Genomic DNA, 28,000 nt, shown 5'->3' on the forward strand with positions numbered 1-28,000 from the left:
AGTCAGCCTTCCACACATAATTTAAAGATTTGAATTTTGCTTTTTTTTTATTATGATCCCAGCAAATGTTACACTAGAGAAAATGATTGGGGAAATACAAATAGATTCATTAAGAACACAGGCTGATTATTCGTATCTACTACATTCAGAAGTATGCAAAACAATTTAGTTATATTGCAATGCTGTAACTCCTTTTCCTAACAAAGCATTATTTTATAAAACTGTAGTGTTGTATTGATTCAATTTTAATACAAAATACTTATATACATAATACAATATAAAAGTAAACTGTGGTATAGTGCCTTCACAAAGGGATCTATTAAGGCGCTTTACAAATACACCATTATGTTGATCCAAATTACTTTTTGTTTTAGATTAAAACAAACAGGCTAAATGTTTCACTTTAAATACCAAAGGGATTTTTGTTTATTAAAGAAAAATTTCTAAAGTACCTTAGGTAACAGCAGCAGCAATATCTAAAAATCCTCCCACTGTATTCTCTAATTTCAACATATTATTAAGTCAGAAGAAAACATTTCCACTCACAGTTTTGCACTTTGCAACAGCAGAAGGTAATAACTTTTTAAAAAAGTCAATCTCAAAGTGACTTCTTAGTCATACATTCTATAGTTTCTATTACAAATAAGGTAGAAAAGATACAGCAACAGGGCCTGCCTTAGGACGTCACTGGACAATACATAACTGTATCTACAATTACATAATTATAGAACACATTTCATAAATACCACTGATATGCATAAAAGGGGTGAGTATAAGAAAGACAGCAAGTTTTTTTTTTTAATGAGTGGGAAAATTATTTTAAAAAGAAAACATGATCAATGTTTTCACTCCATTTCAATTGAGAGCATATAGATTTTTGACATCGTTCTCATCTTTTTTGGTCAGGAAGCACCAGATTCTATACTGGAAGATCTGGATATAGTTTGGGAATAAGACAGCTAATAAGTATATCCAAACTGCTAAAAATGCAGATACGAAAGGCTTGTACACTGCTTCAGATAAACACAAAAAGCTTATACTGTCAGAGGAAATTTAAAAGAATACAAAATTTGTAGTGTCTGTTACATTTGAGGAATAAGGGCAACACAGATTTTGGGGGGAGGGAGGGGGAGAAGACAGCACCTTAGTTTTCCTACAATGTAAATGTAACAAAGTTGGTTTTATTCTGTATTGCACCATAGTCCAGAAATAAAACAACTAAATGGAAATTGCAATAAATCTGACTGAGAAAGCCTGAAGAACAAGGGGGATAACTTAAAAATTTGAGTACTGAGCTAGAAAGTTCTTGAACTAATTTGTTTTGCATAGAATTTTACAGGACTAATCAAACGTTCCATGAAGTGAAGACTGCCATCTTATATAGTGCATTTTCCTACAATCCTCTGAGTAGAAGTCCTTCAGAAATATTTATTAAGCTTGTAACAAGCCAAACATGTATTTCAGTGCCCTCAAAAGGGTGTGTTTAAAATGTCTTGGTGCTGTACCAGCAAGAGGCAGTCCTAAGGATATCTTATCACATGGTACAGACCTTTCACACCATAAATTATCAGTGTTTATACAAGATGTGCTAATCTGAGTACTAATTAGTAAACTTACAGCAAAGTTCCTAGTTTAATATATCAGTGTTCTTGCAGGACAGAGGTCCCTAACGAAGAGTTTGTGACAGGTTTCAACACATCCAAAATCGCTAAACTGCATGCAACATTTTGTGCGTATGTGTTGATGTGCATTTTTCTGGGAAGAGAAGCCACAGCTTTCATCAGATTCTTGGAAGGGCCAATGACTCCCAAAGACCTACCATTACATAGTGGCTAATGCACTGGTTTACAAGCTGAGAAGACCAACTATAGAAAGGCCACCTATAGAAAGGAGGGAAGTGTGAGCTAATAAATCTTTTTTGCTCTCCCCAATTCAACCAGAACAGCTTTGCCTTTAATTTTACTTGCATACATGATTCCATTAGCTTTTATTTGAAGAAAGCTGTAAGTTTGAAAAATCACTAAAATTATGCTTCTTCTCCACAAATATTGTTTTGATGAAACAATTCCCTATCAGTGGAGCTTCAGGAAATAAAATACAAATTTTACGAATGTGAGAATAGAGCCCTTTCCCCCTTCCTAAAAGTTAAGCTAAATGTATTTTGGTATGAAACCACAAGCTGTCCTTATACCTAAGTATTATATATAACAGTAATGCTGAAAAACATACTGTTTAACCTTAATAAGTTAGGAGGTTTTGAATTTTCCTAAGAACACTATGTATTTTTTCCTAATTACTAATGGCCACCTTAATTAGGAATTAAATAATGTTTTTTTTACCAATTAATCTCTGCCTACAGGTAAAATATTGCCAAATAGCCACATTTTCTTTTGCCAGTAACAATCTGTGTATGCATCTCTGTTCTGAAAGAGGAAAACTATATAACATTACTGATGACATAATCAAAACTGTCACTATATAGAAAAAGTACTTTTCTAGTAAGTACTCACAAATAATTTTTAATTAAAGTTTCATATGAAGCTGAAAATGATCTCTCTGCTTAGGATGTGGAACTTTTTTTTAATTTCAAAGTAAAAATATGAAAGATCTTATTAGCTTTTAGTATTGAAAATTTTAATTTATGGCAGCTTTGTTCCCTTTAAAAACTGAAAGCAGCATTAAAAATACCAATATGAAAAGAAAAATGGTAGTGCTTTGCTTCTTTCAAAGCCAGTAATTTGCTGAGATATGTTAGAAAATTAAGTATTCCGCAGATGGGATAAAAAGATAAACTGCACTAGTTTTCATCTGGATGAGCATACTGTTTCAACCTTGTATTTCTTAGTTACAAAATGTGAATTATACAGATTATCATTAGCCTAGGAACACTCACCACCATGATGGCTTCATTTCTATAGCTTATTTTTTTCCAAAAACAAATTATGGGGGAAGAAAAAAAAAAACACCTCTGTAAATGTGGGGTATATTTCATATTTGGTTAAAGCAAGATAAAACTAAAACTGTCTTTCAAAAAATTTTCAAAAATTCTTGTTTTTTTAAAAATTATTTAGCATATGTACAAATAGATATCAGGCTTCTCCTTTTAAACAAAGCACTATTTTTTATTTTAAGTACTTTAAGTACCAAGAACTGACTATAATATTCAGCTCATAATTTACTTTATAACAATTTTTTTCTAAATTACTGATTAAAAAGGCTGGAATAAATTAACATTTCAAAAGGATTTCCCATAATTTAGGAACATAAAAAATTGTACACAGAGCACACATACATAGCTCTGTTACATTTGCATAATTTTACTCTCAGAGCTTCAAAAACCCCTGCGTTTCAGGCCTTATTGCAAAGCCTCATTACAATTATTTCCTAGTGTGTTAAACATACACTAGGTCACGACTTTTGATCTCTGAGCCTGTGTGCTGATCATCTTCATCTGACTGTTGCTCTGAGCCTTGTGAATTAATATATTCATATTCAATAGGCTTTGGATAATTATATGGGTAGCCATTGTCATCAAAAAACCTCCGAAAGGTAAATTCATAGAAAGCATGTTCAGGGTGCTTTCCATTTTTATACCATCCGTTCAGAGTGTCATTTACATTTTCTTCTTCATTATCATCACTCCGTAACTTATCAGGATCAACAGGATCAAAATTTGATGTATCTGTTGGGTGTGTGATTTTAGGAATGTATGAAGCAGACTGCTGTCTCAGGTCACTGGAAAAATCAATTGTTTTAAAAAACGGATGAGCTTTTATTTCATCAGCACCATTCTTGCCTAAGCGATCTTCTGGTCCTCTGCAGAGTTTAATAATAAGATCAGAGGCTTCAGGACTCAGTTTAGCTTGCGGTGGGATATGAAGAGATGTTTGCCAGTTGATAACCTTTAAAGAAGATTTTTAAAAATTAGAAGGAAAGAAATAAGAAAAACAAAAATTTCCTCCAAGTTTCAAATGAAAAATTCTTACTGGACTATCAGTGTTTTCTTAAAATAAATTGCATTGTAGTTCACCTTCCTTACCTTTTTATTTTACTTCATTTTTTTGGCCATGCCGCACAGTTCGTGGGATCTTAGATTCCCCCATCAGGGATCGAACCCAGGCCCTTGGCAGTGGAAGTGTGAGTCCTAACCACTGGACCGCCAGGGAATTCCCTCACTTTCCTCACCTTTAATAATGAATCGGTGGGAAATAACTTTTCTTTCCGTTCCCTCCTCTCTAGACAACTTATACTCATATTACATGACTCACTGTAAGTTTTAGTTCCCCTGTTAAGACCTTCAACCTACGGTAGAAATGACTTTCTACTGTGCCTCCCCAGTTCTATATATTTCCTTGTAGCATAATATCTCTAATACTTTGTGGTATCTATTTATGTCTGTGTCCTACTACAGTATAAAATTTCATAAGGCTATAGACCATGTTTTGTCTTTGCATTTCCCAGTGTTTGGCAAATTGCCTGGCACATAATTGATAGATATTCAATAAACACTTATTGTTTTGAATAAACTGGAATGAGGGAGGGAGAAAGGAAGGGAGGGAGAGAAGGGGTAGGTCTCCATAAATATTTATTAAATAAATGAACTTCATTCTTCCTTATTCATATATGAGCTTATCAGTGCTGTGTAGGGAAGAAAATTAAACCCCCTCTTCAATAACCAAAGTAAAAACTCAACGGACCCTTTAGGCCTTGGCGCGTAACTCGGCTCAGTCCAGTTCAAGATGCTGATAAACAGGGCTAGTGCTTGAAAGCTTTATGAGGAGATAACATGTATTTGAACATGTTATGATTGATATATACAGAGTAGAGGTTTTTGCTTACTGTCCCTTTCATGGTGGTAGCAGGGGAGAACTTCTGAAAAGGTGCCAAATATCTGCAAGAACATGTATCTGCCCCATAGAGAATTTCTGTAGAATTCAATTCCATTTAAACTATTTAAAATCATTTTTCTGCCAACCAGCCCCAGCCTGAAGCCCAACATAGTAACTAGACTAGCTATCCTAGCAATACAACTATCTTAAGACAACTTTGTCAGCTGCTTTAATTTACAAAGGTTAGTTCTAAATCCCATTCTTTTGACTATTCTAAACATTGTATGTTTCAAAGTATCCTTTTAAAAACTTGGTTTTTTGTGCTTACATTTTTTTCTATAATAGATCATTCTGATGATTAAATTTGACCCCTTTGACAGAAAATGGATCAGTGGATTCCTAAGGATCAGGGAGGAGTTTGTGCATAGGGTTTCGGGGACGGGGGTGGGGGTGGAGGGCGGGTGTTGAAGAACTGTTCTACACTTTGGTTATGGTGGTGATTGCATTTGTCAAATTTCAGAGTGCGTTTTACTGAATGTAAATTCAACGTGAATAAACACGACTTTAAAAACTTAAAAAAAACAAAAAACAAAAACTCAATGGATGGGCTCAACAGCAGAATGGAGATGTCAGAGGAAAGAATCAGTGAACTTAAAGAAAACTCGATAGAAATGATACAATCTGAACAACAGAGAGAAAAAAGTTTGAAAATATGAGAACCTCAGTAACCTGCGGGACTATACCAAAAGGTCTAATGTTGGTGTCAGAGTTCCAAAAGGAAAAAATATGTGGTACAGAAAAAATATTTGAAGAAATGATGGCTGAAAATTCTCCAAATCTGATAAAAGACAAACCTGTAAATTAAAGATGCTGTTTGGTGTCAAGAGACACCAAACAGGACAAGCCCTAAGAAATCCATGCCCAGACAAATCTTAATTACAACACTGAGAGCTAAAGAAAATTTCTTGTAAGTGTCCAGTGAAAAATGATGCATTACTTGAGGGAACAATGATTTGAATTACTGTAGATTTCTCATCAGAAAACTATGGAGGACAGAAGTGGATACGTTTTAAAGTGCTGCAAGAACTGAAACCCAGACTTCTATTACCAAGTGATAATATCCTAAGGAAGGTGAAATAAAGACATTCTTAGATGAAGGAAAACTAAAATGATCTGCTATAAGCAAACCTGCTCTAAAATATTTGCTAAAGGAAGTTCTTCAGACAGAAGGGATTGATAGAGAAAGAATCATAAAACATCAGGAATGCAGGAAAGCAAGGAAAATGCTAACTATCTGCGTAAATACAAATGACTATTCTCATCTTGAGTTCTTTAAAATAAGTTGATGGTTGAAAACAAAAACTGTAACATTGTTGGATGAGGCTTTTTATTTTTTTTGATGTGGACCATTTTTAAAGTCTTTATTGAATTTGTTACAATATTGCTTCTGTTTCATGTTCTGGTTTTTTTTTTTTGGCCAGGAGGCATGTGGGATCTCAGCTGCCCATGCTTTGGAAGGTGAAGTCTTAACCACTGGACCACCAGGGAACTCCTGGATGAGGTTTTAAATGTATGTAGACGTGATGTATAAAAAACTAAGACACGGGGCTTCCCTGGTGGCGCAGTGGTTGGGAGTCCACCTGTCAATGCAGGGGACTCGGGTTCGAGCCCTGGTCCGGGAGGATCCCATATGCCGTGGAGCAGCTAGGCCCATGCGCCACGGCTACTGGGCCTGTGCTCTGGAGCCCGTGAGCCACGACTACTGAAGCCCGCGTGCCTGGAGCCCATGCTCCGCAACAGGAGAGGCCACTGCAGTGAGAAGCCCACACACCGCAACAAAGAGCGGCCCCTGCTCTCTGCAACTGGAGAAAGCCCGCGCGCGACAGCGGGGTCCCAGTGCAGCCAAAAATAAATAAATAAAAAACAAACAAAAAAACCCTAAGACACAAAGGGTAGAGAATGAAGGGACCTATATGGTAGTAAGGTTCTACACTGAACTTTTAGTGGCAAGATACTGATTTTAAGTAGACAATGAAAATTTAGTATGTATCTTGTAATCACTAGAGCAACCTCTAACAGAACTATATAAAGAGATAATAGTCAAAAACACAGTAGAAAAAAAAAAAACACAGTAGAGTGAGATCTCATGGAAAATGACAAATAGGAAGCCTCAGTGGTCAGTCCCTCCACAAAAACAATCATTAAACTGAGAAAAAAAAATTCAACTCTTATCATAATCAACCATTTTGGTACTGTGGAATCTGACTTGACCCTAAGAGCAACGAGGGGAGTGCTTCATGAAGGGAAAAGCTGCTAAAACTTGGTAAGATAGCAGTCTGCATGAACCAACTACCATTCACCATTGCTCAGCCCCACCGTGGTTATGGAGAGGGCAGCCCATTTTCCTGGTATGGTGCCAAGGTAGGCAGTAAGGACCCTGCCTTCCAAAAATTTGAGGCTGTGCATTTTGGTTGGTCTTGGTGATTCCCTGAGGGACCAGTCCAGAGGCCTGCCTTTCTTTTGACCCTCTCAGGAATACTTAAAGAGAGAGACATGCTTTCCTTTTCTGATACAGGCATTTAAGGAAACCTCTATCAAGTCACTGGATTAGGCTGTTTTTCTTTAACTTTTGATTCTTAAATAGTCTAGAGATAAGCCTGCTGTTGGGTATGTGACCTGCAAGTATTTTCTCCCAAACTGTAGCTTGTCTTTTCATTGTTTGACCATGTCTTTGGCAGACTGAAAGTTTTTAATTTTTGATGAAGTCCAAATTCTCAACCTTTTCTTTAATGAACCATGATTCTGATGTCATTTCTAAGAACTCTTCACCTAAGCCTAGGCCATAGAGATTTTCTCCTACATTTTCTTTTAAAAGTATAGCCTTTATGGGGCTTCCCTGGTGGCGCAGTGGTTGAGAGTCCACCTGTCAATGCAGGGGACACGGGTTCGTGCCCCGGTCTGGGAAGATCCCACATGCTGCGGAGCGGCTGGGCCCGTGAGCCATGGCCGCTGAGCCTGCGCTTCCGGAGCCTGTGCTCCGCAACGGGAGAGGGCACAACAGTGAGAGGCCCGCGTACTGCAAAAAAAAAAAGTATAGCCTTTATATTTTATCTAGATCTATGACTCATTTTGAGGTAATCTTTGTGTAAGGTGTGAGGTTTATGTTGAGTCAGTATTTTTTGTATATGGCTGACCAATCTTTCCATCACCATTTGTTGAAATACTATCCTTTCTCCATTTGTACCTTTGTCAAAGAACAAATGGCCATATTTGTGTGGTCCTATTTCCCTATTCACTATCCTGTTCCATTATCTGTGTGTGTATCCTCTTGCCAATATCACACTGTCTGGACTACTGTAACTTCATAGTAAGACTTAAAATCAAGTAGTTGATTCCTCAAACTTTGTCCTTCTTTTAAAAAACTGTTTTTGTGGGACTTCCCTGGTGGCGCAGTAGTTAAGAATCCGCCTGCCAACGCAGGGGACACGGGAAGATCCCAAATGCCGCGGAGCAACTAAGCCCTGTGCGCCACAACTACTGAGCCTGCGCTCTAGAACCCACGAGCCACAACTACTGAAGCCCGCGTGCCTAGAGCCTGTGCTCCGCAACAAGAGAAGCCACCACAATGAGAAGCCCACGCACTGCAACAAAGACCCAACACGGCCAAAAATAAATAAATAAAAAATAAATTTAAAAAAACCCCCTGTTTTGTTATCAGTTTCTTTGTCTACCCATATCAATTTTAGAATTGGCGCACCTATACCTACAAAAATTCCTGCTGGGAATTTTTATTGGATTTGAGTGAAATCTGTAGATTAGTTTTGGGGGAACTGATAGCTTTACTATGTTGAGTCTTCCAATCCATCAACACAGTATGATTCTCCATTTATTAAGATCTTGTTTTTTTCCATCAGAGTCTGTAACTTTTAGCATTCAGATCTTGTTCATGTTCTATTAGATTTATACCTAATAGAATTATAGGTATAATATGACCCAATATTATACCTAAGTATTTCATTTTGGGGAAGCTACTGTAAATGGTATTGTTTTAAAATTTCATTTTCCATTTGTTCATTACTTGACTATAGAAATACAATTGATTTTTACGTAGTACCCTTATATTCTACAACCTGGCTAAACTCACTTATTAGTTTTTTGGAGTTTTGCACAGATTCCCTGGGATTTTCAGTATAGAAAATTATGTCATCTGTGAATAAAGCAAGTTTTTATTTTTTTCTAATCTTTATGCCTTTTATTTTTTTTGTTGCTGTATTACACTGGTTAAGACTTCCAGAACTTTGTTGAGTAAGACTCATTAGAATAGACATCCTTGCCTTGTTCTTGAAATTAGGGAGAAAGCATTCAATTTTTTACACGCACAGCACCCACACAAATATACATGTATTTATACATATGCATATACTTACATATATACATATATATTAAAATGAAGGGGAAATAAAGACACTTTCAAACAAACCTGACACAAACCTGAAAGAATGCATTACCAGTAGACCTGTAATAAAAGAAATTCTAAAAGAAGTTTTAAATATAATGTATTAAATGCAATGTCAGAAGTTGTAACTTGAGGAGAGCATCATAGAAAATATGATATCTTAAGACATTCTCAGAGAATGATTAAAATGACCAGGAGTGAACCAGAAAGGGGGAAGGTTGTGAAACATGGGAGAGAAAGAAGGACATTCCAGACAGAGGGAATGGTACAAACAAAGGAACTGAGGACAAATTTGGACTTTAACCCACAGACAAGGCCACTAAAGGGTTTTTTAATGGGACAATTTATGGTCAAAATTGTGAGCAACTTTTCATTTAAGTGCCAGGGAGATACAGACATTTGTTAGTAGTTTGAGGCTAGAATGTGCATGAAAGGAAACAAAGCCAGCAGCCAGTAGTAAGAGTAAACTGGAATACATCTTCAAAAGGTACTAAAAACTTCTATGAGAATGAAATATGAATGTAGTGTATGAATGAGGAACAGTGATATGATGGAGATAAGCGTTCACTCATGGAATTTTAGTGGGTTCCTGTATCCTTACAAGTTCTTTCTTTAATTCTAGATTAAGATGCTCAAAGTAAAGGACTGATAAAGGTGTATGGTATTGGGACTTCATAACAATTCTTTTGGTATAGATTCTACACCTTACCTTCACTTGTGTTTCAAATGGTGTTTGTGCCAAGAAAGGAGGTTGTCCCACCAACATTTCAAAAAGAATGACACCAACACTCCACCAGTCACATAACTGTGTATAGCCTAAAATAAGATACCAAAGTTATGGTTATTCATAAGCACTTTTTAAAAAGTGCTCAGAATTAATACAATCAAAATTAATATTAAATCAACAATTTATACTGTAAAATTAATACTTTTATTATAAGCCTGAAACGAGCCATATTCTAATGTAAGTTTCAGCTGGTCTAAAGGCATACTGAGATTATTTATGAAACAAACGTTTTACCTGTTCGTAACAACACTTCAGGCGCAATATAATTGGGAGTCCCAACCAAAGAATGTGCAAGACATCGCTGGTGCTGGCGTGCAGCTCTCCGCTCTAGTGGCTTCAGTCTATCTCCACATCGACAGTTAGAGGGGTCACCCCATTCATTACTGAAATCCATACTATCTTGCCGTGGATGGTCACCTGTATAGTAAAAAAATAAATAAAAGCAACAAGAGTAAACCTAGTCTGTTTAACCTTTTGACGTCATAGTTCAGAGTTAACAACGCTTCCCCTTGTTGACAAACTGAGCCACAATGTATGGCAAATCACTGATGGTGTTTATTAATAATTAGAGCCTGCACTCTTGAAATATCAATAGGATAAGTTTTACACTAAGAAAAATAAGCCTAAGATGCAGTAATTTACTCAATATTAAGTGATGACAGTAAAAATCATTTGAGTAGGTAGGATTGAGAATTTGGTACTCAGACTGCTCTGCAATACTACTCTGGACAAAGTTTCAAACAAATTAGATTTGTGTTTCATTCATTCAGCAAATGACAACGATAATAATAAAGACACTATTCTCCTCTCAGGCAGCTTCTCGGTAGGGGAGAAATACAACCAACAAATACATATATAAGAAACATAGTGATGCATTCCATACAGAGAATCAACATGGGGTGGTGATATGGCAAATGTTCTAGGGTGTCTTGGGAAGACCAACTGAGGTGACATTTGTAAAAAAATAAGAGGAACTCAACCATCTGAAAACCAGAGCAAGGCGCCCACACAATCCCAACAGCACCAGAGAGAAGAGCAGTGTGGTTCGTAAGGGGAGAACGGTAGGAAATAGAGCAGGAGCCAGTGCACAAGGGTGTGCGAGCGAAAGAAATGGTCTGCTTTTTCCTCGAAGTGCAGCAGGAAGATACTGGAGAGTGTGAAGCAAGAGAATGAAAAGGTCTGATAAATGTTTAAAAAAGAAAACTTTAACTGCTGTATAGAGAATAGATTATAGGGGGAACAAGGGTGAAAAAGAGATCAGGTAAGAGGCTATTACAGTGAAGTTTGGACTGTGATGGTAACAGTGCACATGGAGAAAAGTGAACAGATTGAAGATATATTTAGAGGTGGAGTAAGCAGGACTTACTGAGGGATCAGATGTGGAGGGTATGGAGAAAGAATCAAGGACGGGTGGTGGTAGTACAATTTACTAAAAGGGAGGGGGAACAAATATGGAGGGGGAGAAAGTAAGAGTTGTTGATTGGCAATGTTAAGTTTGAAAGATCTATTAGGAATCCTTGTGAAAGGGAGAGGCTGTTTCTGAAGAGAGATTTGGAAGTCATTGATGTAGAGCTAGTAATTAAAGCCATGGCTGGATGAAACCATCTAGGAAAAAAAATATTTGAAATTAACCTAACTGTAATAATCATCTAGGATGTTTGATTAAAATACAATTTCTACCCTCAGTGGAGATTTTCAATCAGAAGACTGGAATAGAGCCTAAGAATCATATTTGTAAGATGAACCCCAAGTAATTCAGGTGAATCTGGGGAGACATTAAATTATGTTAAGCTGAATATTAAAGTAGGTTCAGGATCTACTCCTAGTAGTATCTCAGTTTTATCCATTTAATGTCAATCTACTTGTGTTCACAAGAAGCACTGGAGGCCACTTATACTTACCTCAGAGGATTGCTGTAAGCATTAAATCAGAAAATATGTAAAGCACCTAGTCATATTGAGTATCCAACAAATGTTAGGTTGACTTATACTTCCATTAGTGCTTGGAGGGATTTTGGTGAGGCAGTGTGGTATAGAAGAAATAACAGCGGCCCTGTAGGCAGACAAACCTCAGTTCAAAGCCTAGCCCTTACACTTATCTTCTGTCTGACCACGAGCAAGTTTCTTATTCTAACTTAGCCTCGGTTTCTTCACTCTGCCTCACAATGACGTTGTGAAGATTAAACAGAATCATGTACATAAAGTGTTTAAGGTTAAACAAGCTGTATAACAGTCATACAACAGAAGCCTAAACAGTCGTGAAAATAAATGTTATATGCAGGAACACAGATGAACCTCAAACAAATAAAGGAGGTCAACACCGAAGACTACATATAGAATGATTACATTTAAATAAAGGTTCAAGAGAAGGCAAAATGAAATAATAAATTATTTAGGGATATATACATATGTGGTAAGAGTGTAGAGAAAAGTAAAGAACTGATTATGGCGTTCTGAAATACTCCTATGGAAGAAAGAAAAGGAGGTGATTGTTTAGGGTCTTCAAAAGTACTAATAATCTAGTTCTTAAGCTGAATGGTGGGTATGGGGCTTCATTTAAAAATTATTTTCAAATTGTTATTTGTCTGACATATTTCAAATTAATAAAATGTAAAGAGATTAACTCAAAAATGTTAATGATATTTAGAAATAATTAATTCTAGCACACTCTTTCATTTTATAAATCTAAGTGTCTAAAGGATTCACCCATATTTATCCAGTGGAGTCAAGACCTGACCCAGGACTTCTGGCTCCCATCCAGGGATAATACCATCTTATATTTTATTGCATTATAAATCATATGCAAATGTCCAAACAAATTTTATGATTTTACTCACCACTCTGATAGTACTTAGAATCATGCGTCCATCTGAAGCCAGTGCAGAGGCCGAAGTCAGTCAATTTAATATGACCATCACGATCAATCAAAATGTTATCAGGTTTAATATCTCTATGAATAAAACCCATTTTATGAACACTTTCAACCGCACAGGTAAGTTCTGCTATGTAGAATCGTGCCAGATTTTCTGGAAAGATGCCCATTCTAATTAATAGGCTCATCATATCACCCCCAGGAATATAGTCCATTACAAAGTATAAATTGTCCTTGTCTTGGAATGAATAATAAAGACGAACTACCCATTCGTTGTCAGCTTCGGCCAGGATATCTCTCTCAGCTTTAACGTGAGCAACTTGATTTCGAAGTAGAACATCTTTCTTTCGAAGAGTTTTTGTTGCATATAAAGCCTTAGTATCTACTTTTCTTGCTAGACAGACTTCACCAAATGCTCCTATTCCTAATGTCTTTATCTTCACAAACATAGACTTGTCCATTTTAGCCCTCTTAAGACGGATGTAATTAGACTCTTTTTGGCAAAGCATCTTTCTCATTTGATCTTGGGCATCTTGAGATAATCCAACCTAGGCAAATAAACTAAATATTAAATGAGGAATTATCTTCTATACTGAATATTAAGAAATTGCTTGGAAAAAATTCAGGCATATATTTAAAGGTTAAATGCATAATAATTTTTAATAAAGCATGTTAGAAATCTAGAATATACTTCAGAGAAAATTAATTATCAAAAGTGCAGCATAAGAAATAGTTAACAGGATACACAAGGTGAGTGTATATGCAAAGTCTGCTGTAGAGAGCAAGGAGAAGATGATATCAATGTTCAGCTTTCTACTCTTCTCTAATGCACTCAAAAAACACGTTCCCAGTGTGCAATAGCCAAACATGTTAACATGCACCCTCATCTATCTCTCCATGCATATTCATCCCAAACTACGTAATTAGATTGCTTTCATTATATGCATCTCTTTGTGGAATGCCTATGCCTCAAATAGTCTTTTCATTTTATCCTTCATGAAAAGAAATTCTTCCACTTCAGGTTCATTTATTCTAAAAAACTGATGTATTGAGAACAAAAGAATGTCTTTCCTAACCTAACCACTCATTAACAGTCAGTCTTTCCTTTTATCTTTCTCAGGGCATTAGAGTAAGGGTAGGACTCACAGCCACCACTAATGCAAAATGCAAAGGGTATGTCCTACCTTATTTAAAAGGGACAACTTTTTTGATTACAAGGTATCTTTTAGATATTTTGGAATGTTTCAAAGAATAGTCAGTGTGACTTATGAAGATACCAAAAAAACAGATAAAACAAAAACCAACGTCTAAGTAGACATGGAATACCTGGATTCAGAAGGAATGAATAGCTCATTTTTGACTAGTTAATGAAGAATTAACTTAAGAATTTAAATAGAGGGCTTATCTGGTGGCGCAGTGGTTGAGAGTCCGCCTGCCAATGCAGGGGATCTGGGTTCGTGCCCTGGTCTGGGAGGGTCCCACGTGCCGCAGGGTGGCTGGGCCCGTGAGCTATGGCCGCTGGGCCGGCGTGTCCGGACCCTGTGCTCCGCAACGGGAGAGGCCACAGCGGTGGGAGGCCCGCGTACCGCAAAAAAAAAATAAAAAAGAATTTCAATAGAAAAGGAATTTGATTTGAAAAGTAGAGTATAATTCTAGAAATGCAAGACTAATTAAAATATAGCAACCTCATGCTTCTGTTAGGATGCGCGTTTGCATGCAAAATCTTTTAAGGGTGGCATGCCAGACTTAGTACAGAACTATTTCTCTAAAAATCTTACTTGCCTACACAGTAATGGAGGCTACAGAAGTCAGCAAAGCTTCCAACACCATAAAAGTTTAAATCAGCTATTAGTGAAAGTGAAGAGGAAAAAGGAAAAATAAACTAAGAAAATACATACAGACAGACTTTAGTAAGAAATCCTAAGAGCTAAATATGGATAAGTCATACAGGTTATCATGGTATTTCTCACCTCACAAAATTCAATTTATAGCAGGAGTAACTATACTGTGAAATCAGATTTAGAAAAATCATTTTAAAAGAATGGCTCTCTCAAGTTTCATAAGGAAGTTTAACATAAATTTAAGCCTCTTGGCTTTTGAGCACTAGATGTAAGATTAGGAGCCAAAACTTTGAACTGTAAATACAGGATAAAAATAATAATGAGAGTACCACCGTAATATCTAGTGAAGAGATCTACATGGAATCAACAACAGATATTAATCTAAAGTGTTTAATTATTCTGATCTCCTTTTTAGTAGTCTGATTTAATGATTTCAACATATTTTTCTAGTACATTATAAAAATAAAATCAGAAGGGGAAATAACTGAAAGGAGATGTGTCTGACACTTTCTAATAAGACCAATCTGATGAATAAGCCCCCAAGCCCAAAAACTACTGTAAATAAAAATAAATGTTTCATAAGTTTATCAAGAGATGGGACCCAGATATTTCTAGTTTATTTTAAAATGTAAGATAATGTGTAAACTCTAGAAAAAAACCCTTGCTCCAATTTCCATTAAAGGGATTATGCATACCTAAACTACACACTGTAAACTGTACTTTTCTTAATTTATTACAACTTTATTATAAAAAATTCTGAGTAAATCATGAAATGCTAAAATAAAATGGTATAATCAAAAATACTTAATGTTTACTGACTTTTAAATAATTGATAATATATTTAGGATAAAAAGAAAGAAAAATACTGGACCACAGTATTTTAAAATAAATAAGCAAATACATAATCAAGTATAAAAATGGACATTTTAAAAGGTTTTATACTCAGCCGTAAAAAAAGAATGAAATAATGCCATTTGCAGCAACATGGATGGACCTAGAGATTGTCACACTGAGTAAAGTCAGAGAGAGAAAGACAAATATCATATGATATCGCTATATGTGGAATCTAAAAAAAAATGGTACAAATGGACTTATTTACAAAACAGAAATAGAGTCACAGATGTAGAAAACAAACTGATGGTTACCAGGGGGGTAAGGAGGGGGGAGGGATAAATTAGGAGATTGGGATTGACATATACACACTACTATATATTAAATAGATAACTAATAAGGACCTACTGTATAGCACAAAACTCTACTCAATATTCTGTAATGGCCTATATGGGAAAAGAATCTAAAAAAGAGTGGATATATGTATATGTATAACTGAATCACTTTGCTGTACACCTGAAACTAACACAACATTGTAAATCAACTATACTCCAATAAAAATAAAAAATTTTTAAAAAGAGGTTTTACCCGCATCATTTCGTTCTCTAATTGTTTTTTACGATGTAGACGCTGCTGATGAGATTTGAGTACATTTTCTACATGTTGCTCCATAAAGAATTTAAATGCCTGAGGAGAATAACTTTGGATACGAGATTCCCTTCGCTCTTCATCTTTCTTGTTTTTCCTAACGGTGATAGGTGAAGTGGTAATCTGTTTCTTTTCTTTATCTCCATTATCAACATTTTCATAACTTTTCTCACTCTCATCTTCCTTGGGCAAGCTCGGCTGTTCCTCTTTGCTAGATTTATTGACTGATTCATATGGAGGAACAGATGGGTTTTGGTGTAGCAGATGTTTGGGGTAAGGTGGTGGTGGACCTTGATAGTTTGGAGCTTCAGCAACAGGCGGCATAACGGTCATATTTGAAGTGGTACCCTCAGAAAAAGGACCAGGTTGAACAGTTTGAATTGGCTGTGGTATCCAAGAAGGGTGTGTAGGTGCTAAAGCAGTCTGCAGCTCTGGTTTCAATACACGTATACTTTTCACAGGCTGTTGAATGGGAGCTGGTGTAATAGCAGTGACTGTTGTAGCCGAAGGCTGAGAATTAGCAGAATGACTTGTTCTATTTCCTAATGGGTTATTAAAAGAATTTGACCTCACTGGTATGTTAGGTTGCCATGTAGGGATTTCATGTCCACTGCTCGGGGATGACTGGGCAGGAGCAGAAGATGACTGAGGCCAAGTTGTTTGCAGTCCAGGTACATTAATGTTATAAAGTTCCATGTTATGACTATTTCTGTTTGGCACCATCATAGACTGAGGAATATTCCCATTTGTGTATGATGAAGGAGCAGCAGATCCTCCTGTCTGTAAAGCAGAAGGGCTTTGTCCATTAGCTGGGGTCAGAGGGTATGGAGGCGGTGGCTGCCGATTCACAGCGCCAGCAGGGACAACATTTTGGTGTATCATAAAATCAGTCTGGCCACTACCATTCTGAATTCCAGGTCTCCCTGGTGGAAAGTTAAATTTGTTAGCACTCTGCATGATGATTGGTTGCCTGCCAACAGGAACAGAATTAATGCCTCTCTGTCCCTGATTAGGAGGATTCATTGGGGACGTGTTAAGAGGTGGTGGAGGATAGCCCTCCTGCCAGGCTCCAGGTGGAACAGGAGAGATGCGGGAGATTACATATTCCATGTTCCCAGAATAGCGCTTTGTTTGAGTGTTTGGTTCCCATGATGGGGGAGGTGGAGTTGTACCTCTTGGCGGGGGAGTCTGGCCTCTTGGAGGTGGTGGAGGAGTGACACTCCTGACTTGAGGAGGTGGGGGGGGGTTCACTCTCTGTCCGTTGCTAGGGTGAGCTTGAGTAAATGCTGTTATACCAGATCCTGACAAAGGTCTTCCTACATCTGTCTGTGAGTTGGGACTTTCAGAACGATAGGCCACACTTTCTCCTAGTGGTGGGCCATGTCTCTGAGGAACTAAGGATTCTTTAGAACCTTTCCAGCTTTGTTTGCGGTTAACTGATTGTTGCACACTCCCTATGGGAATAAAACAAAAACAAACAAAAAAAAAACATGTTTTTTTAACCTCTTACTTTCGAAAAATTTAGCTTGGAATTCTAACACTACTAAATGATAATTCTCTTTCAAGAATCACAAAAATCAAATTTGAGTATGTGCTTTTATTTTACCTTTTAAAATTTTATTTATTTTTGACTGGGTAACACATTCTCATAGCTCAAAATTCAAGCAGTACAAAAGGACACCCACCCCGTCCCTTGGGCAACCAATGTCACTGAAGGTAACTAATGTCATCAGTAAGATATTTTAGGAATACACAAGTAAACAGTACTAGAAAAGGGAAAGGGAACCCTCCTATGCTGTTGGTGGGAATGTAAATTGGTGCAGCCACTGTGGAGAACAGTATGGAGGTTCATCAAAAAAACTAAAAATAGAGTTGCCATATGATCCAGCAATCCCACTCCTGGGCATATATCTAGACAAAACTATAATTTGAAAAGATACATGCACCCCTATGTTCATAGCAGCACTATTTACAATAGCCAAGACATGGAAACAACCTAAATGTCCACTGATAGATGAATGGATAAAGAAGATGTGGTATATATATATTATATATATATATATATATATAAAAATATATAAAATACACACACACACACACACACACACACACACACACACACACAATGGAATATTACTCAGCCATAAAGAAGAATGAAATAATGCCATTTGTAGCTACATGGATGCAACCAGAGATTATCATACTAAGTGAAGTAAGTCAGAAAAAGAAAGATAAATGCCATATGATATCACTTATATGTGGAACCTAAAATATGACACATATGAACTTACCTAAAAAACAGAAACAGACTCAGACATAAAGAACAGATTTGTGGTTGCCAAGGGTGGGTGGGTGGGTGGAGGCGGGGAAGGGTTGGATTGGGAGGTTGGGATGAGCAGATGCAAACTATTATATACAGAATGGATAAAAAACAAGGTCCTACTGTAGAGCACAGGGAACTTATATTCAATATCCTGTAATAAACCATGGAAAAGAATATGTATATGCATAACTGTATCACTTTGTTGTACATCAGAAACTAACACTGTAGATCAACTACACTTAAATTAAAAAAAAGTATACCTCCTATATATACTATTGTGCCTGGGTCTTTTCATTAAAAAAACTGAAGATTCTGTAGTAGTACATAAAGTGTTTCTTTACCTTTAAAAAATGTTATTACAGTTTTTCACTATATGGATGTACCCAAATTTACTTAATCAGTTTCCCTACTGATGGCTGTTAAGGTTGTTTCCAGTCTTTTGTTTTACCCCTCCCCCACAAAAAGCAATGAAGAATTTTGTACGGATACCATTTCATATATATGTTAAGTAGACAAATTATTAGAAATGGCATTATTGAGCCAAAGGATGTGTCCATTTGTAATTTTCATAGATATAACACTAATTTTAAATACATTTCAGTATGGCTTTTAAAACAAAAAAAGGCAGTAGGGGATAATTAGCTGAACACTAAATAAGGTAGAGATTTACAAAGTCTCTATTTAATGGAATTTCCAAATAAATTAAACAGGCAAGAAAACATACCAAAAAAAACCGAAGTATTTAAAATAATCTGGTCACTAAGAAAAGGATAATACATTTAAAAAATATATATAATACATTCGTATAAGATATGATACATATAAATAATACATTCCAGAAGGATTAAACATTTAAATGTTAAAGATGAAACCATACAAGTACTAGGAGAAAACCAGTGAACATTCGATAATATTGGGGTACCTCTTTGTACCTCCTGGGAAGGTCTTCCCAAGTATGACAAAGGTAGAGAACATACAGTAACAGACTGATAGATTTAAATACATAAAACACTTAGTACCATTCAGAACAAAACAAGAAACACCCACAAATCTGAAGGGTCAACATCATCCTGGGAGAAAATACATTTAATAACACATGAAAAAAACCTGGTAAATATTCAGAATGTACAGTTTAACATTCTATTTCATCTAGGCTGGGCAGCATCTTGGGTCTATGACTTCAGGGAAAGTCATCACTCTGGGCAAGCTAGACAAGTCCTCTGACCACAGGCTCGGTGTCACCTTCCTCGGATAGTCAGCTGAGGCCAAATGCACCAAGTCACTCTCCCAGCTTTTACCAGGTAAGACGAAATCTCTGCAACCCTCAAGTACACTGCCATCCCTACTGCTCTGCACCTCCCATAAAGTTCTCTGTGTTCTTCCACTTCCTAAACCCTCCCACTGTTGCCCTCTAGACACACTCTGTTCTATAACTAGCAAATGCCCCTCGATCACTAACCTCTGCTCCAAGCTTTCCCCCCACGTCCTTAAAGCTGGTTATCGTCTGCTGACATTACTTTCCTTTCAGTCCTTTGCAATCAAGGTTTTCTTCAAAAATAAACTGGGCTAAAAGGTGGAACTCCACTTCTTTGCTCTCCATTTATGCTTCTAGATCATTGTTATTTCTGCAAACTCTTTTTAAAAAGCCAGTTCTTTGGAAGCTCATGCTATCTGTGGGAGGCCACATTCATTCCTCTACTGGTCACCCAATAAACACCTACTTGCTCGCCCTCATTCACCCATAACTCTGGCAGTCTACCCTAAGCCCTGACAACATTCTATAACTTCAACATCCACATGGACGAACCATCCATCACCTGGTTCCGGGTTCAATCCCTGGTCAGGGAACTAGGATCCCACAAGCCGCGCAGCGTGGCAAAAAAAAAAAAGAAGCGAAAACTGGGAAAGAATTTTGAAGTACCAAGTTAGAATCCTGAACAAGTTCTGCAAAATAATGGGACATCCTCGCTTGGATAACTCAATGAACCTAACTAAACCTTATGTCTAAAACCAGACTTATGATCTTTCTCCACCAAATCCTGTCCTCCCTTAGCGTTCCCTTTCATAATGTGAGGTATCACCATCCATTTTTATACACCAAAAGCCTAAGCGTCATCCCACTCCATTATCACCCACCATATGCAATCTATCGCCATGTCCTTGTCAATTTTACTCCTCCTATCTCTTTATTTCATTCAATTTTCTCCACCACCATCTCCCTAGTCCAAATTACCTTCATTTCCTGTGAATTGTATTTCTTATCAAGTCTATCCAGACACCCTCCTTTGCTCTCTCTAATCCGTTCTCATCCATTGCAGCTATCTTTCTGAAACACAAAGTTAATCATGTCATTACCCTGCTTGAAATGTTTCCATAACTTCCTGCTGCTCTTAGGATAAAATCAATAGACAGTCCTGCATAGTCAGGCCCCTATGCACTTCTCCATTCATATCTTATACTCTGTTTTCAGCGTTCTAGCCACTTTCATTTCTTCGAATGTGACATCAAAACCTGCCAAACAAGCCATGCATAGGAACACTCCTCCTCATGAAACCCATCCCCATTAACCCTTGTCTTTCTTCAGGTATCAGCTCTAGTATCAGTTTCACAGGAAGGTTTTCTCTCATCTCCTTGATCAGGTCAAAAATCCCTCTATTATATAAGTCCATAGTACCACATAACTGTCCCCTCTTCATTCATACTTACATAGTTGTAATTCTACATGTATTTGTGTATTTGAGCTCCCTTACTAGAATCTCAACTCCACGAAAGGGCAAGAACTTTATATCCAATGCCAAGCAAAGGGCCTGAAATAGTGGTTGATCAAGAAAAATTTGCTGAAAGAATGAAAAAATTAGGCCTCTTATAAATCAATTAAAAAATACAAGATTAGGAAAGAATTAAAATGTCAATTTAAAAATAATAAACAAATGTTTAAGCTCACCAGTGACCAAAGAAATGTGAATGTAAAATGATAGTATTTTCACAATCATTAAATATACAAAAAGGATAATACCTAGGATTTACAAATATAGGCATTCTCATATTAAACTGACTGGGACAAAACAAGTTGGCAACACCTTTCTGGTCAGCAATACAGGCATACCTCGGACGGAGACGGTTGCGGGTTCGGTGCAGTTAGATGAATATTGCAATAAAGTCAGTCATGTGAACTTTTTGGTTTCTCAGTGCATATAAAAGTTATGTTTACACTTTATATATATAATATATGTATATATGCACATATATATACTACAGTCTAATAAGTGGGCAATAGCATTATATCTAAAAAACAATGTACATATCTTATTAATAAATACTTTATTGCTAAAAAAATGCTAACCATCATCTGAGCCTTCAGCAAGTCATAATCTTTACTGGTGGAAGGTTTGAAATATTTTGATATTTATCAAAATATGACACAGAGACATGAAGTGAGCAAATGCTGTTTGAAAAATGGCACCGACAGGGCTTCCCTGGTGGCGCAGTGGTTGAGAGTCCGCCTGCCGATGCAGGGGACACGGGTTCGTGCCCCGGTCCGGGAAGATCCCACATGCCGCAGAGCGGCTGGGACCGTGAGCCATGGCCGCTGAGCCTGCGCGTCCGGAGCCTGTGCTCCACAGTGGGAGAGGCCACAGCAGTGAGAAGCCCGCATACCGCAAAAAAAAGAAAAAGAAAAATGGCACCGACAGACTTGCTTGATGCAGGATTGCCACAAACCTTCAATTTGTAAGAACTGAAATGTCTGCGAAGTGCAATAAAGTGAAGCACAATAACATGAGGTATGCCTACGAGAAAAACTTCTTGCAAGTCTTTGAAAATTTACTTTTACCAAATCATCAGGAATGTACAAAGATTTAGGTACAAGGGAATTTACTGCAGTGCTGTCTATAATGGCAAAAAAAAAAAAAAAAGGAAACAAGGCAAATGTCAAAAAATGAGACTGGTTAAATAACATATGTGATAAGTCTACCTTACTGTAGCTAAGTATTCTGTAGGCCATTTAATAACAAGGAAAGTTATACATGGTATACTAAGTGAATAAAGTAGGTTTTAGTATGACCCCATTTTTTGCTTAAACAATAAGAATCAAAATACACACATATAAACCCACTCCAGTTTTTGACTGAGAAACAAAACATACCAAAATCTTGTGGGTATTAATAGCGTTTTTTTCGCTTACTTACTTTCCAAATATCTATGATGAACATGTTTTACAATAAGATTATATACATAAAAAAGGAATAGTCTGAATTATATTTATGGTTAAAAAGGAAAATATTTCAGTTGCATTATAAGCAATCAAGCAGTTCTCAACCTAGACTGCTAGACTGCAACCAGAGTTACCTATGGAACTTTAGGGCCCCATCTGCAAATTCATTTTGGTGTAACACTATGATGTTATTTTTCTAGCTTGAGGCTTTCACTTACCGTGATGCTTCTAACAATTTCTAAGACAAAACACTTTATATACTTAAATATTTTTAAGTATTATAAAATAAGAGACTAGGAAAAAAATTTGATTAATCACCTGGCTTTAAGTTGGCATTAATAGGTCTGGCAGCTGCTGCAGCCATCTGTTCCCGTCGAGGATCTTGGTAACTCATTTTACTAATGAATTCAATTGCAGCTTCTATACTTCTGTTATTAGTTTTCTGAAGAGCTTGTATAACCATATCCTGGTATGAAGTTTTAAAAACAGAAATAAAATTTAAATCTTATAATTAATAAGAAGGAAACAACACTATAACTTCCACTGGAGAAATTCATAATTTTGAAGAACAAGGCCCCAAGCCAAAATTTAATGTCCTGTTTGTAAAACTACTTTGCGGGGAGGGGCAAGATAAGGGTAGGGGATTAAGAGGTACGAACTACTATGTATAAAATAAATAAGCTACAAGGATATACTATACAGCACAGTAAAACTATAAAAATCCATACAATCTCAAATTACTAAAGAAAACAAACGCTCAAACTCTTCAAATGTTTCTTTAATATTTTCACCTTTATGTAATGTATTACTGTTTTCTTTTAGGGTTTTTTCCCAGATACAATCGTAACAACATGCTTCTGAATTTCTCATTCTTAATTTGATTCTTATATAAACAAACAGACTATCAGATTGTTAAAAAGGTATCAATCAACATACTGGAAACCACTCTTTCGTACTGTTAAAGTATTTTATTAAGCATCTTTATCATTGTGTTTACTAGTAAAAGAGCTATGTAGTTCTGGTTCCTACCTTCTTAGAGTTTACATTTTCACAGAATTTTATTTATGAGGACACAAATATAGGACAAATGGTAGAGGAAAAACACTCAGACTTTATATGATTTGATGAAGACTTTAGGAGGCTACATGGTATGAAAGAAAAAACAGGGAGTTTGGAATCAAATGGAACCAAAGAGGTTGAGTTCCAGTAGCCCTGCATTACTATGCTTTGTCTGTCATGCTTAGAAGCAAAAATACACTCCAGTGATTGGAGATTTATGTGCCCCACTTTAGAACTGTGTGAACCCTGGTAACTTATTGAACATTTCAGAGCTCAGTTTCTTCATCTGTAGTACACTCAGAGTTGACGTGAGGATTAAACAAGAAAACATGTAAAAGCACGGCGCCTGGAGCTCAGATATGGGTTGTCCTCCTGCTCTGTTCCGTGTCCCTTATTTTATATGTAAACATAAATTATACACTAACATGCAAAAAGTATACTGATACACATTTTTCAAGGGGGAGGCAGCTACTTACTTGTCCTAGAGGATTTAGTATTTCAAACAATATTTTTAAATGAGAAATGGCTTAATAAGACTAACGGGTGACCAGGCTATTGATAGATGATCCTCTTACTCAAAATGACTGGAGATGATTGAGGCCAAGCAAAAAAAGGCTGCGGCAGAGACTTGTTGCCTACTCAAGACCTAGTCTCCATTTTTTAGAAAAAGTTACTAGGATTTTTTGAAAGAAGTTTTCCTTATAGCTACAGCGGCCACATGAAAATTCTGACCAATAAGACAAAAACCAAGGATTTTTGGAAGAATATTGCTATCCCTGATTTACGTGCTGGTCCCTCCTGCACCCTGTTTCCTAGACAATAGATATGACACCTGTGCTACAGCATGTTGCCACCAAGAAGGAAAATTCAAGAGATTCGTTAAGAGTTGCAGTTTGATATTTTTAAGAGACTGAACCGATACTAGCTGTATAAACTGAGTCACTATTTTGTTTAAAGCATTATTATTTGGATTTTTATTAAAAGCAACCAAACTCAATCCTTAACTGATAAAAAGGTACAGTGTGGTCACATTTTATGCCAATCAGACTTTGCAAATTTGTAGTGAGATACAAAGGATTAGTAAGTCTCACTTTATGTGCAAATTTAATATAATACAAATCATCCAAATTAAAATTCACCAGGGAGTGCTTAACTTTAAAAGTGGTTAAACCAAGTTAACTGTAATTGTATTTATGCTAATATCACATGGCAGCGCTATCTCAGTTGGTAAGAAAACTGACACCCACCATTCTTTTTCAACATTGTAGGAACCATATCGTTAAATGCACTAGAATTTCAGCCTGTGATTTTGGTGGTGATTATGCTGGCTTTGATTTTTTAATTTTATTGCTATATGTTAAAATATTTTTTACACCGGTAGCAGTATCAACCAAGTGTTCCTTAAGTGGGGGTCTTAGTGCCAGTGTGAAAAAGAGCACCCTTAAATCAGTAACTTTGGAATAGAAGTCTTATGTGCTAAGAAAACATTATGTCCCCATTACTATGTTTTTGTTCTTCAGGCTTAGAAACAAAAATACACTGCAGTGATTATAGCTTTATGTGCCCCAAGAATGCATCAATCCTTAATTTTTAACATTTATTCCTACGAGAAAATTAATCTTGAAATATTTAAGGTTTTAATTTTATAGAGCACCAGAAACATTCTCAAAAAATTTCAACTGCCTTGAATTTGGCATACTTAAAGAACAGATTAGAGTTTATGAAATGATAAAAATAATGAAGTGAAAGGAATTCCCTGGTGGTCCAGTGGTTAGGACTGTGTGCTTCCACTGCCGAGGGCCCGGGTTCAATCCCTGGTCAGGGAACTAAGATCCCATAAGCTGCGTGGTGCGGCAAAAAAAAAGCGAAAACTAGATAAGAATTTTGAAGTATCAAGTTAGGATCTTGAACAAATTCTGCAACATAATGGGAAGCTACCAGAATGAGTGATTCAGGAGGTAGAAGAAGTAAAATTGCCATATTCTTTATATCACTGTGAGTATATATAATACCATTCCTTCGTTATTTGGATAAATGTCTAAATGCTTTTAGTAAAGCAACCTTGCTTAAGGGGCTATTAATGTCAAAAGGTAAACAATTTTGAAATGTGTGATTGCAGTAAAGCTAACATATCTTTGTAATGCAAAGCAATTATTGTTATTATTGCCAACAAATAAAGAACAGGGCACTGACCAATGCCTTACACTTCTTAAAACTGTCTACATTAGAAAAAATTTTTAAGTTCCTTAAAGGTACAGACCATCTTTGGTATGATTCCCTATCCTGATTGACAGGTTCACACACAGTAAGGGCTCCATAAATACATATTTACTGATGTGATTTATCTGACATACACATTACCACTTAAGGGCCTTTATAGCCATGTGATTTTCTAAACTCCCTTTCCCTAGCAATATGTAAGAGGAAAGAATAAGACCAATGATTCAGCCTTCTCTTTATTCTTTGCCTTTTGGCTAAAGGATTAGGAAGAAAGTACTTTAAGAGACTCTCCATTCAAGCCATTTCCTTAATCCTCCAACTACTAACCAGGAAAACATCCCAGGATCTCCTCTCCTCCCCCACCCCCATATATTTTCTGGTGCAAATCCAATATATTTAGAACACTTAAATATAAAATTAATAGGAAATAATAATAATCAAGTGAAGAGAATGAGCCAGAAAGAATAATCTTTTTTTCTTCCTAGTTTAGTAGTAAATCTCCCTTTTCAAATCCTTTACTATAATGCATACTTACGTTCTCATTTTTAAAATTAAATACAGAGATATCTGAAAACGTGGTCACTAAAATATTAACAAGGTGAAGGAATTTTAAGGGCAGTTATTTTTGTGTAGTGGAGCTAATTTTTAGTTTCTTCCTTATATGGTTTAATTTTTAACAGGGAATAGATATTATTTTTATAATCAGGAAAAAAGTTACTATCATTTTGAAAGAAAATGTAATCAATGCTTGATTATTCACATTTAGTTACAATTTCCATGGCCAATTTTTACCTAAAATGATTTCTGCTATCTAAAATATTCATCTAAACTATGTAATCATGGAAAATAAATTTTATTAGTAACCTAAACAAAATGGGTATGATTAAATAATAGACTATGAAAACTTTAAAAATGAGTTTTAAAAGTAAATATTAAAGACTTAGCATAATTGACATAAACTGAAATTTCACCAAAAAAACTTGAAATTCTTGGAAACTGATCAACAAGTAAATTTTTAGTTTCTCTGAAGTTAAGCTTTGAGTCTGAGAGGTCTGTGAGCGTTAAGTGCTGAATGATGTCTCTGGCCGCTCTTCCTTCTCTGTAGTATAAGCTTAAACTTCATCCCCTTAGGGCCCTCATTTCTAAAACAGCCACTCGGCTCACCCTCACCAGGGAAACTACCGCACACAGACAGATGTCCTTGCCCTGCCCTCACTTGTGGCTTTCCTCACCTGCACTTCCACTCTGACTTCATGACTTGACCTTTTAATCTCAGAACCACAGAGAAAACTAAAGAAATAATAATTATTTTGTTTTAATAATTAATGAAATTGTAAACAACATTCTTTGTTGATAGAATATACAAATTTCTATACATAGTTAAATTCTCTCAAAGGAAACATCTGGGCAGGAGGTCACCTAAAAAGTGTTATGTAGTGTAAGGTAAGGAAAACCCTTTTTTTTGTTTTTAAAAATTCTTACCTCATCAAATCCAGCAGCTTGCAAGTCTTGAAGCATTTGTGGATTAACGTCTGAAGTACTCCGACTTGTTTCATTTGCAAATGGTTGTAGAGAGTTTCGAATTTCCAGCAAGGCTTTATGATGCATCCCAAACTTGGGTGGATTTCTGACTTGTCGCGGATCCTCAGCTGACATTTTACTCATGTTATGCTCAGCCTTAGCAGCATCTGATGGTTTGGATAAATTCCTAAGGGATTCCCGAATTTCTTGCAGCATTTGTCGGCTGCTGCCAGTGTAGTTACTGGCAGGAAAGGTCTTAGGCCTCATTTGTCTATATCCTTCTGGCTTTTCACTCCTCTTCATGAAAACATCTATATATATAACTCACACAAAAGACTTCTTTAAGAGCTACTTGATAGATTCAGAGCTTTCCTTTGAGCAAAACTGAAAAAGATCCTTTG

The 28,000-nt window shown here is 36.4% G+C and overlaps 2 protein-coding genes across 4 annotated transcripts in view; both read right to left on the reverse strand.

Moving 5' to 3' along the window:
- The window catches only part of KATNA1 (katanin catalytic subunit A1), a 53,142-nt gene extending 43,129 nt beyond the window's left edge, over positions 1-10,013 (reverse strand). The window contains exon 1 of the mRNA XM_082668683.1: positions 9,995-10,013. The gene's annotated coding sequence lies outside the window, so the exon portion shown is untranslated. The remainder of the gene's footprint in view (positions 1-9,994) is intronic.
- On the reverse strand, positions 21-28,000 carry LATS1 (large tumor suppressor kinase 1). 3 transcript variants are annotated; one of them, XM_082668681.1, is made up of 7 exons: positions 27,561-28,000; positions 23,118-23,265; positions 16,204-17,717; positions 12,909-13,491; positions 10,307-10,489; positions 9,995-10,101; positions 21-3,902 (listed from the first exon to the last, which is right to left on the reverse strand). In XM_082668681.1, exons 1-7 carry the CDS (start codon positions 27,900-27,902, stop codon positions 3,393-3,395), a joined length of 3,387 nt encoding a protein of 1,128 aa, XP_082524807.1. In that variant the 5' UTR covers positions 27,903-28,000; the 3' UTR covers positions 21-3,392. The 3 variants fall into 3 exon arrangements, 1 of the variants encoding a protein (XP_082524807.1); XR_014297596.1 differs by lacking the exons at positions 21-3,902; positions 9,995-10,101; positions 10,307-10,489 and adding an exon at positions 14,726-14,788 and having other exon boundaries at positions 13,376-13,491; XR_014297597.1 differs by lacking the exons at positions 21-3,902; positions 9,995-10,101; positions 10,307-10,489 and adding an exon at positions 14,722-14,788 and having other exon boundaries at positions 13,412-13,491.

This window comes from Grampus griseus (assembly GCF_964374135.1).
Source record: "Grampus griseus genome assembly, chromosome: 13".
NCBI lineage: Eukaryota > Metazoa > Chordata > Mammalia > Artiodactyla > Delphinidae > Grampus > Grampus griseus.